General features: G+C 44.4%; 1 protein-coding gene across 3 annotated transcripts in view; it reads right to left on the bottom strand.

Moving 5' to 3' along the window:
• The window catches only part of LOC119441951 (diacylglycerol kinase epsilon-like), a 51,648-nt gene extending 34,955 nt beyond the window's left edge, over positions 1–16,693 (bottom strand). Inside the window, exons 1-7 of one of the 3 annotated variants that reach the window (XM_037706631.2) lie at positions 16,560–16,693; positions 16,169–16,244; positions 14,119–14,419; positions 11,284–11,636; positions 9,389–9,532; positions 6,025–6,173; positions 1,815–1,869 (exon numbers count right to left, since the gene is read on the bottom strand). In XM_037706631.2, coding sequence (XP_037562559.1) covers positions 1,815–1,869; positions 6,025–6,173; positions 9,389–9,532; positions 11,284–11,636; positions 14,119–14,419; positions 16,169–16,244; positions 16,560–16,630 — 1,149 coding nt within the window. In that variant the 5' untranslated portion in view covers positions 16,631–16,693. Of the gene's footprint in view, positions 1–1,814; positions 1,870–6,024; positions 6,174–9,388; positions 9,533–11,283; positions 11,637–14,118; positions 14,420–16,168; positions 16,245–16,403 lie in introns of all 3 variants that reach the window. The other 2 variants (XM_037706632.2, XM_037706633.2) reach the window with 2 other exon arrangements.
• Between the last annotated feature and the right edge of the window lie 281 nt (positions 16,694–16,974).

The raw sequence follows: 16,974 nt of genomic DNA, 5'->3' as shown, positions 1-16,974 counted from the left end.
TTGCTTCAATGGACTCGCACTACTTGAACTGCCCACGGACCCTTCTCGCACTTAGTAAACTTGTTTCATTGCTGTTCTGTCTGGGCGGGGGGCCCTGTAGCGCCCGCCGATGCCACAACGCGGGGCGCTTTTGTCGGCGCTCTCAAGGTGCCGGCTGTAAAGAAAGAGAAAAATAAAGAAGCGCAGCGCGTGCTCGAGGCGCACGCTCGGCACGCGCAGTGTCATCCTAGAAGCTAGCCACGCTGGTCGTCGCAGTCACTGCTCGGCTTGCCGCCTTTGTCCGTCTGTAAAAGTAGGGACGACGGCACGGCTTGTTAAGCCACCGTCATGTCCCTCCTACAATATCATAAACATCACTGCTATAGATTCCTATACCTGCCAAGTTCGAAGAACCTAAATCCGGGAGATCTTCCGACCGAGTGGGGCAGTCTGTTACACAACCTCCCCCCCTCCCCCGACGTCTATATTTGCACGTAATGACAGAACTTCATAACAATTTTATTCACAGATATACAAATGACCTCATGAACATCAAGGTCTCACTTTTGCAAGCATTTCGTTGTTGCTAATTTTGCCTTCAAAAATTCTTTAAAATTTAATTAAATTCTCGGGTCTTACGTCTCACAACCACCATCTGATTATGAGGCACGCCGTAGTGGGAAACTCCGGATTAATTTCGACCAGCTGGGGTTCTTTAACGTGCACCCAATGGACGGCACATGGGCGTTTTTGCCTTTCGCCGCGGCCGAGATTTGATCCCGCGAACTCGTGCGTAGCAGCTCAATGCCAAAGGCACTAAGCAACCACGTCGGGTGTTTAAAAATTCTTCAGAGAATGTTTGATTGTAAGAAATTCCATTTCTTTCACATTTTGCGAGGACGAGATTTCCAGCGTCGTAGACGAGCGACACATGGAGGAGTGGCACTGCGTCCTTGTATTTTTGCCGATGTTAAATTGCCACTCTCACTCTGCATTGTTCTGTGGTATCAACAAAATACCCAGCGTCACTTCGGCTGAGCACTCCATTAAAAATACTTGAAGATACTTGTTGCGCTCGCGCTGGCTTTTAAAGCCATGACTGACCGTAGGCCTACGCAATGCCAGAGCGGCTGATGCCGACAATGATGGAGAGTTGCGTGTTGCTAGTTGCAGAACGCGGAATTCGCTCGCTAGCTTAATGAGACTAGGGCCATTAAGGCACTCAACAACCCCGTCAGTGTAAGAAGCGGCTCCGTGGTTAACGAAATAACGCATGTATAGGGTTTCCCTACTACTTTCTCAACAATGTTTTGTGTGATTAACTTCCAACTGGATTGGATTGGGTTGGATTCTTTTGCCAATGTGGCTTGACAAAGCGCTGGACGCGCATAGAAACGGACACAAGTGCAATTTCCGGCATATTTTCCTGTCAACCGTACAACCGGGAGAAATAGGCCAAATCCGGGAGTCTCCCGGGTAATCCGGGAGACTTGGCAGGTATGGATTCCGCATTTTTTATACCCACCCCTCATGTAATGTCTCTTTGATGGGACCCTTGAGATATTAAAAAATAAATAAATAAACTAAATTTGGGAGAACTTTATCCATCTGCATCAATTTTTTGTAAAGACGTGCACTCTGCATTATAAGGCAAATCTCTATATATTTGATGCTGCACAGCAGGAATACCTCTGATGGGACCTGCTAGTGAATAACAAATGCAGTGAGCATGTTTCATATGCTACAGTTACCTGCTGTACCTGTGATCACATGAAAAATGTATTCAAATACTTCTACTGTATATAGAAACTGCAGAACTACTGAAGAATACTTGCTTGACATGGTGGTGCAAATCCCAATCGCCGGTGGGGAGATATGTGGACTCTCCACCTAAAAACAAGAAAAAAGCACATTGTGAGTGCTGTGAACATTACTAGCTCGTATAGAGGCTATTTTCTTCTTTATTAATGGGATAAGTATAAAATTCTCTCTTTAATGTTGCACAGAGCTCGACATAAGTTTGCTATGAAAAAATACACAATGCATTTCCACAATTGAACTCGGAGTTCCTTTTTCTATAATGTCTAAAAATCAACCTCATGCTACATTCAAAAATGTGCAACAGACACAGCTGTTTTTCGTGCATGTGCACAGTGACATGTGCCTCTGGCATAAAGCACATGAACAATGGATCAATGAATGCCTGGGGAAGTGAAATTCCCAACGCAGCACTTCCCCACTTTGATAGAGGCTTAACATTTATCAGGTTGCACAGCCCACAGTACGTAAGTAGGAGCTTAGCACAGATAACTGATAGCTCAAAGAGCTTAGAAGTATCCATTACGAGTATTCTGAGCACATAATTTCCGTTTAACCAAAAGTGTGCAGTGTCAGGTCATATTATACAGTCGAGTACAGGGGAAATGATTTGTTATGTTTAATTGAAATGTAGAAATAATAACGTAAAAAGAAATGAAAGTGGAGGAAAAGACAACTTGCTGTAGGTGAGAGTTGAACTTGCATATTCCGCGTTACCTGTGCGAAATACAGCGTGTACAGCGACTACAGCGTGTCATGCAGTGAAGCATACTAAGCAAGAAAAGGTGCCACTGTTAAGGGACATAGCACGTATTTCTTAATTTACACACGCACATGCGTCATTTCCCGTCACAGTACGAGCACCGAGATGCACCGAGAATAAGTTTGCTGGCAGGCCTTCAGAGTTTTAGATAGGCCTCCACTACTTTGTTGACTTTAAAGGGGCCCTGAACCACTTTTTAACGAAGTGGAGAATAGCATTTGATGTGAAAATACGATATTTCAGAAATGCTTTGCTGCAAAAAGTACTTCAATGCGTTGATCAGAAGCGAAGTTATTGGCAGTCAAACACGGCCTCTACTGTGCTCTCATTCCTTCTTCAATGCCTTGCACTCTGAAGACAACGATGGAGTGGGGCGTGGCCACAATGCTCCGCCTTGTAAATGTCACCGTGGCGTGCAGTTCAAATTTCATTTTGGATGTTAACCTAGACACCATGACTTCCGATTTTAGTGCCTACAACGCGCTAAATGTAAGCCAAACGCAGTTGACCTCTGCGAGCCGCAGTGCTCTTAGCCAGTGGACTTTTGGCACCACCCAGCGGCGGCCACGGTATCTACACTATGTAGCTGACCGCAGCTACCGATAGCAGCCGAGTATGGGAATCCATACTCGGCTGCGGTGTGGATCAGGGAGCAAACAGGGATAGCCGGTATTCTAGTTGACATTAAGAGGAAAAAATGGAGCTGGGCAGTCCACGTAATGCGTAGGATGGATAATCGGTGGACCATTGGAGTTACAGAATGAATACCAAGAGAAGGGAAGCGCAGTCGAGGACGGCAGAAAACTATGTGCGGTGATGAAGTTACAAAATTTGCAGGCGCAAGTTGGAATCAGCTAGCGCACGATAGGGGTGATTCGAGATCACAGGGAGAGGCCTTCGTCCTGCAGTAGACATAAATATACGCTGATGATGATGATGGGAATCCGCTTTATTACGAAATAAAGCATCCAGAACAGAGTGAAGAGCATGGCTTCTGTTGAAAAGAGAGTGTTTGAGAGAAAGGTGACTTCGCACTCCACTTGCGAGCTCCACACATCGCCTACAACAGCAAAAATTGGCTCAGATGTTGACAGCAGCGTATGCTACTTGCGGACTATGTTATTTAACCAAGCCCGAGGGGTGGTTTAGGGCTCCTTTAAATGTCCCCTCGACTTTCAAAGTTTTTCATTTAATGCCTTCCTTTTTGCTAGTTTTCCCAAAACACAGATGGTCTTTCTTTGCTTCTCAGTGCACGGCGTGTGCGCACGCATATAATTAAGAAATGCGTACTAGGCCCCATTAATGGTCTCATATACGAGACACGCATGGTGGGAAACGAGGGCTCAAATTGCCACAGCAACGTCAGAAACAGCTCTGAATGGCTGCCAGCATGCATATTTGGCATCTAGGTGCTCGTATTGTGACCAGATATGGCGCGTGCGTGCCTTTACACAGTGCAGTCCACTTATAACGATATCAAGAAAAACGAAAAATCCTATCGTTATAACCGATCATCACTATATTTGGACTGCCGTAAAAAAAATTTAAAAAAAACTGCTGAATATACCTTTGTAGTCCTGAAACCAAATTTGACACTTGTGATAAGATATTAAGATATCGACGTTGTCGAAAGTAGGCTGTAGAGAATAAAACGTTTATTTATAATTCTAAATAGCACCTCAATCGTTCGGCGCACTGAAATAGAAATCTGCACTTGCTTTCACAGAAGTTTCGGATTCACAACGCCGTGTCCATCACGTCCAGCTGCTGATCAAACACTGGCGGCTATAATTTAGTGTGCATTAAATCAATGAGCATCCCGATTGATGACATTGCACTTTGGTTGAACATTGGGGTCGGTGTCAGAGACAAGCCATTGTCAATATCGTCGTCACTGCTGCTGCTGTCGTCACCTCCGTTGCACGACACCGCTGTCTGTCGCGACAATGATCGCCCCGTCGGAGATCTCTTCGCAGAACGAGGCAGCACTATTTGCACTCAGAAAGTCCTCCATCGAAGCCCCACCTATTTCATCGTCAGCAGCAACGTGCTTCCAGAGTCGATAACGTCAGCGGCTTCTACCGTGTTAGTTTCACTCCTGGGGGTTTGGTCCTGGCGCTCAAAGCCCGCCTTTTTTGTTGATCGGCATGGCCACTGCTTCTAGCCTTCATGATCGTGGCGCTCCCGGTTTTCATAATCGTCGCTATCATCAACAGCGCGAGCTCGTACTTCTTCGAGTCTCACAAAATTTGCAGTTTCGTCTCGACAGACGCAGCTTTTCGCTTTGTCGGCGCACCGAGGGAGGGAGCTACAAGGGAGTTTAGAGGGATAGCAAGGGAGCCACTGCCACCGAAGCGACGGCGTTGCCAAGGCCAAATGTGCTTATCTGCCGCCGTTGCAACTCTGCAACTGGGACTACTAAGTGGTTCACTTGGAAAAGGGAAAGGTTGGCGCTATTTTCTGCAGCCCTTGAGGGAGCACGGCTCAGCGCCATTGCAACTGGGATGTCATCCGAGCCGTGAACGCTGCCCTCGGTGACACCGAAGTGCCGCCCTGCGGCGCAATTTCCGATGGCCTCGGCAGCTAAAATAACTTTCCTTTTAAAGGCAGCTGGGTACAACTTTCGCGGTCCCGACATCGTGCGAGATAGACTAGCGAATGTGCAGATTTTTTGCGTGGTCAAAATGGCACCCGCTGAAAGCAGCAGCAGCCTACCGACGCCCCCGCAAGATGACGCATACTCCGCTATGAGTCTTGATGACGATAGCAGGGACAAAAACGAACCCGAAACTCCTAATTTTATGCTGAAAACTCTGGGATCTGCATATAATACGAGGCAGAAATTTTACATGGTAAAATTTAGAAAGAAACCTCGTATTATACGCGGGTTTTTACGGTAATTCGCTGTGTGAGTGAAAATTGCACCATGTGAAGTGGCCTTTAGGCAATGCCCATATTCTCTGGAGAAGTAACGTATTACATTTGCGTGGGTAATAAGGGGAAACTACTGAAAACAGAGGACGGTGTAATGATTGCCATTAAAGCTAACAATGCCATAATACAGCCATTTTTACTAGGTTTAACTAAGGCCTTTAACATAGCACAATGATCGATTCATTGCCACGATGCAGGCCTGCATAGAAACGTGCCAAGACCTGTGCACTGTTGTAATCGGCTACACACTGCACTATGTGAAACATTTTAAAATGAGTTCAACGACGAGCTTCACCAAGGGGATAAGTATAGCACTTGAGCAGCAAAATTATCTAGACAACTATCACTGTAGTTGTCACGGCCACTGGAAGTATCTAAATGCACTTTAAGATTGAACTTGTCTACACCCACCATCAAACTACTACTTTTGTTTTCACATTCGAATTCCATCTTGTCAGCCTCTATCTCAATGGCTTTCCAAAATAAGACAACCTTTGCAACATTCTACTTTCTGCGTAAAATGCACATACCGGTCAATGTTCTCCACTTTAGCTTGGTTAATGCTGTCCACGACGTCGATGACATTGATGTCTGATGAGCTGTAGCCCTCGCCCCAGCCGAAGACCCGTGCAAAGTCATTGCCAGTGCCCAGGGGCAGGACACACAGAGGAGGCAGAGGCTGCAGACCCCAAGCAATGCAATGTCATCATCGCTCCCCACCATATGGAATTACATGCGCACTTAAAAGGTTTGACTGAATTCTGGGATTTAATGTCCCAAAGAAACACAGAGGCTAGAAAGATCATAGCGGAGGTCTTCAGTAATCTTGACCAACCAGGGGTTCTTTATCATGCTCCAGAGCTTGGTACACAAGTAATTTTGCATACTTTTAGGTAGATAATATTTGGTCTAAAGTACCGGCAGAAGTTGTTGATGCAGGATTGCAGTTTAGCTACGTTTCATTGTTGAAAGATACAAAATGCATTGAATCCTATGTTCGTTCACTGGGGATACAAAAATATTTCCTTGTGGGGAGAATTTTGTTCTCGGGCTTTTGTTATTGCGGGCAACGACTGTATAAACTGTGACCTTGAACTCAGCTGCGAAAGGCCATAGCTACCGAGCTACCATGGCCAGTACACTTAGAGATGCAGTAGGAGGCAGATGCAATTATGCCAGAATCTAAAATCATACGGGGTTTGAGCTTTTTTTTCTGTTGAAATCTCTGACATAACCAAATGCTTTAGCAATACTTCAATGTGGCATCATCGCATGGGTTTCTATTTTAAACCGTGTAAACCAAGCTTCTACTCACACATACCTGGCGACCTGTGAACCTTAACATTTCAAAGATTCGGCGAACAAATCAGCGAAGTCTAAAGGTGGGAAAGGGGGGGGGGGGGTTGTTTGTATGCATTTATTTTGAAAGCTTGCGCAACGCACATGCCTTCTGTAGAATACATACAGACTTTATTATATATGGTTTACCTTTTGATGCCACACACAAGTAGCAGCCAATATGTAACAGCAGGGACTGACAAGCAATGGATAATTTTTAGATCACAGTGTATTTTTTAGCAACCTTGCTGTTGGTGATTTTGTCTGCTCCAGAAAACTGTATGTAATGTGTGACATGAGGAAAGTACACCTCCGGCATCCTTTTCCCATTCATAAGGCTTCCAACAGAAAGTTTGAACACCGACAAAAGAAATTTATTCGCAAACAGAATCATTTTTTCGCAATGCTTGACAAAACATTCATAATATCGTAGAACCATGCCAAACTCGTAAACTTTATGGAAAATTCAGGATTGTTGGCAAGTATGCTCACAGTAAGACTGGCCCTATAGCAATTCTAGAGGTGTAATTATCAATTACTGGATATTCTGGGAGGGAACAAAGTTTCTTTTTGAACGAATTTCTACAGCTAAGAAAATATAATGATATTTGTGACAGCTGTCATGCAAACTGGGTGAAGTGAACCTAACAATTACAATAGACTTCCGTTAATTCAACTCTGGTTAATTTGATTTTTCAGCTCATTCGATCCCGGCCGAAAGTCCCGGCCAGCGCCCATGCATTTCTATGGGCCCTAACTATTGTTATTTCGGTCCTAAAATTGGCCCTTGCCAGATAATTAGAACTTGACTATTCAGGGCGCACGCGCCTGATCCCTATGGTGAGTCCTATAGCGACCGCTTTAGTGGCAGCATCTGTCTCAGCTATCTTAGGGGGACAGTGAATGAATTGAGCACCACGTCAGTCCACGTCGAAAATGCCTATTTTCGGCCTGCCCTAGGAAGATTTTCAAGCAATAACCATAGCTTATAATGTTTCATTACAGTATTTACCCCGTTTCTAACATGCATCTTCTTTCTTTAAAGAAAATTGGGCCAAACATTGCCTGCGCGATGCAGTTGGACACGAAACCAAAACTGCCTTCGCAACATTTGCATGCTCTGCCGCCTAACACATATGTGCTGTGGTGAAGCTGACTTTAGGAAGCCGACCGCCATTGTGCAACAATATTTATTGCTCAACATCGGGTGCACATTAGATTTCTACTTTGTTTAGGAGCTTTATTGTCATTTCTACATTGGCCTGCTACTTTGGACAAATAGAAAGTGGGTGCACAATTGATTCGTGGGCGTGTTAGAATCGGGCAAATACTGCCAAATGAATCAGCTGTGTGTTGTGGTGTTCTTTCTGCAGCTTGTTTCATTCAATTTGCTGAATAATTCTATCAATTCAGATGGTCCTGCTAGGGTCCAATTTATTGGAAGTTGACTGTACGATGGGTACCCAAAAGTAACTGGAATTAATTTTAAAAAGCTATTAATTTATTTATTTTTTACAACACAACCTTACCACCTTCAAAGTACTCTCCATTACACTTGATACATTTGTCCAATCTGCGATTCCACTGTTCAAAACATTTTCAAACTCGTCTGTTTTGATGTATGATAGTTCCTTTCAACTCTTCTACGTCATGAACTAGCAGTCTTTTCATGTTGCTCTTCATTCTAAGATGGCTGCGTGAGCTGGTGCATTATCATGGTGGAAGAACCAGTCCCCCCCGACTTCCACAAATCAGGCCTTATTTAGTCGCACACTGTTATGCAATTGCTTCAGTACTTCTGAATAAAAAGCTAAAATAGCATGACTCCCTTGCTCCATGCCCCTTACTCACCTGACCTCGCTCCGTGCAACTTTTTTTGTTTCCTCGAATGAAGAAGAACATAAAAGGACTGCGATCTCAGGATGTAGAAGAGGTGACTGGAAAAAAACAAGAAAGGAGCTATCAGCCATCAAAACAGACCGAGTTTGAAAAATGTTTCGAAGAATGGAATATTGGACAAAGGTATTAAGTGTAATAGAGAGTACTTTGAAGGTGATACGGTCAATTTGTAAAAAATAAATAAATACATAGCTTTTTTTAAATTCCGGTTACTTTTGGGTACCCCCTCGTATTGTGGTAAAAATGTGAAAGTACAGCCACACTAATGGCAAAATCCACAGGGATTTGCACCACCATAATGGCTGGCATCTCTTCTACCAAGGCAGCCATGTGATACCTTCAGTTTTTGCACTTTCTCTTCATGCTACAAACAGCAGTGATTCTGAGAGAAGCCAGATGTTTGGCCCATGCACCAATGCTAAAGAAAAGCTGCCCTTTATTAAGCTCCAAGTTCCGTGGCACATTATAAGTCAGAAAAAGGAACTCTGAGACCCATTTGCCACACGACAAGGAAATGTTGCCGTTTTTCAACTTTCGCAGTGCACATTTGGCAGCCAGTGGCACACCACAGAAGTTTTGCCTGCTAGTGACGCTGTGAATGATAAAGGATGATCAAATGCCAGTCATGACGTCACAGTAAATGCAATGAGAACATACCTCTAGCTTCAGCCTGTCCATGACAGTAAAAATCCAGTTGATTGTGCCATCACCCCCAGCCACAATGATCCGACATGTGTGACCTTTTATCAAGTGGCACCACTCGAGCGCAGATTCTGGTGGCAGGTCATTCAAGTCCACCACCTGCAAAAAGAATTCACAGAATGACTTAATCGTAATAGCATTTCTCCACCATCTATTCTCAATGGATGAATACTTCTCATAACAGCGGTTCAGGAGCAACAACCATAGAATGCAGTGGCAAATACAGAGCTATTCAATGCAAAAAGAATTTGTACAGATGCACCATTACAGTCACTCATTTCGGTTATGCCATCGTGAAAACCAACTTCCTTCACTACTGGCACCTTTCAGCAACTACGGTCTGGGGCACGGAAGCAAAATGGGCAGGCACGAGTGGCTTTCTGGGTTGAGCTTGTAGTAAATTCTTAAGTTGTCGCCAGGTGCACCGAACACAACCTATGTAGTTGCATCGGGTGCTGTCAAAGAGGGTGTCCAACCTTCTTCAAAACACACAATGTTGACAAACGGCAATGATAAAACAATTATAGTGCAAGCAATACCCAGCTTCCAGTTTTCCACAAGGTTACCACAGCAACAAGGTAATTATAGCAACAGGCCGCAGTAACGAGTGAGAAAAAACAAAGTTGTTGCAAAAGCTAAGCTGGGAAATAGCTACTGCTGTTAACTGTGGCACTGAGGTTCTGCTTTTGAGGGCCATACTAGCAATAAATGTAGCAGATTAAAGGAAAGGGCGAATAAAGAAGGGACAGAAGTGCCCTGTTACCTCTTCAGTTATCTATGTTTGCAACATGTCACACTGACCGTTCGTATAGAACACCAACAAGGCAAAGCAGTTACCTTAAGAACTGCTTCAGTGGCCTATATCTTGACCTTCCTTTTTCCTCAAAAGAAAAAAGGAACTAATGAACAATGTTTTCTCAAAATATTACAAACTTTTAGCGAGAAGAATAAGGGAATTTGAGGGGCTAGATTTTATTTTGGGGGGGGGGGGGGTTAGAACTGTATGAAGAAGGCCGACAATGAAGCCAGATTTTAAAAGCATAGGGGAAATTATCTGTCATGCGAGACCAACGGTTAAAAGTACATTTCACATCCACTGCTATGGCAGTGAGCAGTGCTGGCTGTAACAATCCCAGGGCTAATCTTGCACACATACACAAATACCAAAGAAAGTGGACGGGAGGATGGCCACCGCAAGAGCTTAATTAATAAAGCACCGCACGCATAACGCAAAAGATGTTGGTTCTTCTCCTACCTGCAGAAAGTTATTTTTTTGTCCACTTTCATTTCGCTTTTCTTTATTATTTGTATGTTTCAATTAAACATGATAAATTTCTCCTAACATTTTTTGTTCCATGGAACGAAAAATGTTAGGCCTAACGTTAAGAGACAGAAAGTGGTGAGGATCAGAGAGCAAACAGGGATAGTCGATATTCTAGTTGACATTAAGGGGAAAAAAATGGAGCTGGGCAGGCCATGTAATGCGTAGGAAGGATAACTGGCGGACCATTAGAGTTACAGAATGGATACCAAGAGAAGGGAAGCACAGTCAAGGACGGCAGAAAACTAGGTGGGGTGATGAAGTTCAGGAAATCTGCAGGCGCAAGTTGGAATCGGCTAGCGCATGACAGGGGTAATTGGAGATCGCAGGGAGAGGCCTTCTGTCCTGCAGTGGACATAAATGTAGGCTGATGATGATGGTGTATTTCCCCTATGCTATATCTCGCTTCATTGTCTGCTTTCCCCATATGGTTATAAGCATTCAGAGTTCACATTCAAGATTACAATAACGTTTCAATGTTCCCTTTTGAGTGGATGCAAACTTTTCATATCAAGCAACTGCTAATGACCTGTGCCGGATTGAGGATGCCACGAAAGGCACTGAGCACATGCTCGCCATCATTGTTGCCGCTTCGACGATTGGCAACTACGATGAGCGGGCTCCAGGGGCTGTAGCTTGGGGGGCTGACGCTGCGCACAGCCAGGTGGCGCCGCCCTTTCCAGCCAACCATGCGCAGTAGAACGCAGTACGGTGGCACCACACATGCCCGGTGCCGGCCCAGGTCGCACACCTCAGCAAGCTTGCCCGTGCACCCTGTGTGCACCGTCCGCTGACACCAGCAGCACCGGAAGTCAGTCAGCGCTGCCTCCAGCCCACACAGCTCGTCACACACCGCACACCGGCTGTTTGGAGAGGTATTGCCTGTGCACGTTCAATGAGAAGAGAGCCAGAGGTGCACTGAATGCCCTTAAAATAACACTAAAGGCAAATATTTAGTCAAGCTGAACCAATAGGTCAGTTCTACCCTGTTTCCAAAGCAACACTTTTACACCGAGAATGGATTTCAAAAGCGACAAAATGAAGACAGGACTGGTAACACCACTGTGAAAATACAGTACCACCTCCCCATGATGTCTACATTTATAAGTGGCAAACTGTAGTCAATCACTGATAATAAAAAGTTAATTATGCTAAAACATTTCAAATTCAGTTTGGCCAATTTTATTGAATTTTCCTACAGTAGAACTTAAGGTGCAGTCTTAGATAGATAGGGTTAAATGGGGCTTAACTGGAAAGGTTGGAAGCAGTAATCTTCCAGCCACTCCATTACACTTACATGCACAAAATAAAATTGATTTAAAATAACAATAATAATCAAAAATAAAAAGAACACATTATGGGGCACAGACACACACACTTACAAGAGTTAGAGAAAACAGTCAGCACTTCTTACTACTTCTTACAGGACTGTGGTGCCCTCTCTGAGCAGGTCGTAGGCATAAAGAAGGTAGCAACACTTCATAAGGCATCATCTCCAAGATGTCAGCAAAGCTACATAAGGGCCTTCATGTATCACAAGAAATTTCAATGGTTGAAGAATCGCGTAGCATGTTTATTCGCAACTTTCTCTGCAACTAGTTACCCTCGTAGTGTAAAATAAGCTTTGGGAGGTTATTGCGGCGGAAAAGATGCAAAAACATTTAAACGAATGACTGGACAAAAAAGACCATCATGCGCAACTTGCAACTTCCTGTCCGGTCATTTCTTTACATTTTTTCGCGTCTTTTTCACTGCAAGAAGTATGAACCAACTAGCCCAGCAACAAGTAGTATTACATTATATTTGAGAGGTTAGAAGGGTAATTAATCTAACAATCTAGACTGATTTAATGCTAGCTCTCAGTGTCCCTATTGTAAACAAGAGGAGACTGCCTGCCTTTCTGCTGTCCCAAATTGCAGCCACCAGAAGCCATTATCCTGCACGTAGCCGCTAATAATACCATTCTTGAAAATCGCAAGAATATCCTTGGCTGCTCCAAAATGCTAAGAATTCTCTATACCTAACTGCCGCAGTAGCGCACCTAGGATCTCTGCCAGGGGGGGGTTGACAGTTTGCCAATACCATCTAAACAGCACTAATTTCGATTTCTTCACGGGAAATTGTCAATAAAATGCGCTTTTTGCGAGTGTGCAGACGATTGCGCGTCTTACATCTTAGTTGCAGTACTCAAATGCGTAAGAAAAGAAAAGGGGTTAAACAAAAGGGGGGGTTAAGTCGGCCTCAGGGGGGGGTTCCAACCCCCGAATCCCCCCCCGTCGGTGCGCCACTGAACTGCCGCCACTATGACTATACTGTTTCAGTAGTTCCGTGCAGCACTGTGGAAGCTACAGGCTTCTTCGACCGCCCAGGAGGCCGAACACATTTTAGAGGTGTCCTTCCAGCCTTCAGCGTCCTGTTGTCTGCTAGCGTTGAGCGCTGCAGCGCAGGCGGCGGCAGCATCTATGAACACAGTGCAACTGCATTGCAACTGCGTAGCAAGATAAACTGTTGTGATAGCAGCAGGAGAAAATCTGCTGCCTATTCGCTCTGACACCGAAAGGGTAAGCGTCTTCAAGATATTTTGAGATAGAGAGACGGCGGAGGGTTGCAGACACGGAAGCAGGGAATTTAGAAGGAGCACTTGGCAAGTGTCGCACGGGATGGTGGGGCCATCTACTAACCCCTCATGTAACATCCACTTGTATACGATGCACTTGAGGAAATTCATAGGTGTCACCTGGCTCACTGACAGGAGCACTACCCAGGAGGGAGTCTTTCGTGGTGTTGTGGCTGTGCCGACTACACATATGAGCTTAACCACGGTCAAAGCAATTTGTTGTTGGTACTTTTTAGAGGCTAACTAATGTCTATACGGCAGTGTTGCAATAATTTTTTTTGTTCCTTGCAGGATTTAATTCGAACAAGTGGAGAACTCTATTTCCACTATCGTACAGCCTCAATAAATATTTTATTAAAAAACAAAGCAAACTCGCACAACAAACAGTAGCTGCGACTTGCAGAGAAACTTTCAAGTAAACATCTGCCAACAAGATCACTTGTCAAGGCCATTTAGTCAAGTAACAGGTTCCGACCTATGGCACATCTCGCTGCTCAGGAATCTGCGATCGCAAAGTTTCATAGCTTTTGCTCTGCTGTGAGGAACTAGTGAAACGGAGTATAGTTATCAGACAAGTCCCGCATGCAGCCACTGCTAATCCTGTTCTGAAAATTACCAAGAAAATGTCTCACCGTTCTGATAACAAAGAATTATATAAATACATTAACCATAGCAACAGTATGTAAACAATGACTAAAACTGGCACAAAATGTGGTGCTATAAACATTAAACCATATCTGAACATACCTTTTACCCAATGATGTTTGATGGAATCACCGCTGCAGGACAGAACCTTGCATCCGAAATTTTTGTCAGCTACACCACGACAGCAGTGATCCACACACAAGCCACAGCAGTCGCAAAAGAGGCCATCCACAATGAGATTCTCACAGACGCTGCAGTATCCTGTGCGGCTAAGGATGTCCGTGACAGACCAGCGGTGTCCCTTGGTGATGTCCCATGCCGGCACCTCGTAAACTGGAGGTTTCTTAAAGCACCTCCATATGAGAAAGATTATGAATAGCAGCATTCCTAAATAAACTGTAACCTGAAAAAAGAGACAGAAGTGTTTAATGCAGCACAGTTGCCCTTCAATATGTTTTGCAAGTGTATGTGAATGCATCAGACCTCAAAAGTGTCACGACACCATAATATCGCATGCAGATATTGACAACCACAGCTACATATTAAGAGTTGACACCTGCTTAATATCAAGCAAATGTATTCACAATCTTGATGCAAGAAAGCAGCACTGACAGGAGAATTTCTTTCATCTAAGTGGTGACACGCTGTCTTTCCACAGTTCCCCGTCCGAGAATATGTGTGATGTAGCATATAATCTTCACGTGGTGTAGGTTCCACGAGAAAGTTGAACCTCCGAACTGTTCAGGACCACAGCCAGTAAAACCAAGTAGCACTATGTTGTTCGCACATACTAGTAGGGAATTTGTCATTGCTTTGTTGTGGAGAAACACAAGTGAACGAAAAATTGCATTCCCGACAGCAGAAAGTAACCAACAGTTTTATTGTTACCGCTCTGAAACCAAAACAGCAGGGCATATGTGGGGATGAACAAAAACCTTCCGAACATGCATTTCTGGAGTGTTTTCTGCCACTATATTAATCAAAGAATGTTTCACATGAAAAGTATTTTGCTCTGTCCTGTGCCCCCCTTGTGAGGAATGAGACAGCACAACGTAGAGGAGTGGAATGCCTGCCCCACCCCTCCTTAACTGTGTTACATGCTTTGGTTGTTATTTTAATTGCAGAATTAGTCTTGGTAAGTGGATATATATTCTTGCATATTTATAATGTTCTCCCATATCCTTATTGGAACACAATTACAAGATGCAAGCACACATACTAAGGATTAAACTTGCTCAGGAATAGCAGCAATAGTGCTGCGATGGAACCTAGACGTTCGAGTGACAAGTCCATTTCCTTGACATCGGAAGGAACTGAGCTAGAGTGCGACTTATCCCTCCCCGACAATGACCCAAAAGACCCTCCCAGCAACAGACTTTCAAGAGGCGTGGGGACAGGTTAAAAACATGACCTTTTGTAAGACTGTACGTACTTCTATGATTTTTAAGAAAAAGATAAGTCATCGTTTTTCGAGGGCAAGGATGAGCACTGATGGCATGGATATAGCTGCAAAAGTCTGCAGCTACATTGTGCTAAACCTGCCAGAGCAACAAATGACAGGGGGTCAAAAAGACAGAGGTCCTTGTTGGTGTTCAGTGTTGACCTGCCCACGTCTCCCATTACTCTAGCAGGATGTCCGACTCCTCCCAGTGGAAAGGGTGGAATGGGTTACATTTCGTTGTTTGCCCATATTTTTCTATAAAACCTTCAGAATGCCTTGGAAGAAAGAGTTCCAGTGTTATTATAACCAAATTTCTGGTGTAAATTTAGAGCAGTTCAATTTGTATCTGTGTGTCAAATAAACTGGGCAAGGCATTCATATGTAAAAACTGTCCCATCCCTCTCGCCTCTCCCTTAGATTTCAAATCAGAATAAAAAAAATAATCTGAGGACATAGAATTCAGCTTTTCCTCACAACCCGCGTCCCGTAACCTTCTGATGCCGACAGCACAAGCACAAGCTCAAAACCGACCACAATAAAGAAAGTTTTCAATGCTTGAAAGCACGATTTATTGCAACAGCAAGATCCGACTGCGCTACGACAAAAATTTTCTCCTAAGGTCGCTCAAAATTCCAGCAGAAAAATAATGTTCGAAATGAAGTCAAAGATATTAGTAGAATACAATAATAAATCCGGTAAGAGCTGACACACCTCAGATAATCTCGCAAAGCTTTCGACCGAGAGCAAGGCCACCGATATTGGGAGCAGCATTCTCTCGTAGCAGCACCTACAAATGCAAGGAGGGCTTGTTAGCAGCGCTACATCGTGGTAGTAAATGTACCGATGTGCTTGATCGTCATACAAAGGGTAAGGCGTGCGATGTAGCAAGTGCACAGTCATGCAACGTTTACAGCTGATCAGTCAGAGGTTTATTATGCATACTTACTGTACTTCGGCGTATCAAATAAAAAACCGTATCGACAGCCTCTGTAACCAACACCCGTACAAACACAGGACGTCACGTTCGGACACAAGACTGTCACGGACGAAAACTAGACACATCGTCCCATAACGTAGTATAATTAAAGGTTGTACGAGGTACCATTTTTGGAGCGGCATCCGCCATTTTACAACAAGGAAGTTCACGAGCGACTGGCGCTCTGGCGCGCGCATGAAAACCAGCGAAGCGATCACTACGCACGTGGAGCTGCTGCGTAGTAAACAAACCAGCTGAATCCGGCGTGAGAAGTAGCGCCCTCTGTAAGAGGCGGGATCTTTTGAAACCAGTTCACAACACGCGATCTAATAGTGAACGCTAGAGGCGTAACTGTGTACAGTTTTAACTACGATTTTTCTATCTCTTATGCACCTTCTCACCTATCCTCTCTCCCTGACCTTTCCTTCCCCTCTTCCATTCACATCTGCTGGCCACCGTTCAGCTGTCAGCTTCTAAGGTAGACAAAGACAGTAGTGTGGTCACCAGACATAGGCGTATTTACCGGGAAGGGGGGGGGGGG

Source organism: Dermacentor silvarum, chromosome 2, assembly GCF_013339745.2.
Source record: "Dermacentor silvarum isolate Dsil-2018 chromosome 2, BIME_Dsil_1.4, whole genome shotgun sequence".
NCBI classification, from domain to species: domain Eukaryota; kingdom Metazoa; phylum Arthropoda; class Arachnida; order Ixodida; family Ixodidae; genus Dermacentor; species Dermacentor silvarum.
Note: the sequence above shows the minus strand (reverse complement) of the source record. Positions and strands in the feature narration are given on the sequence as shown.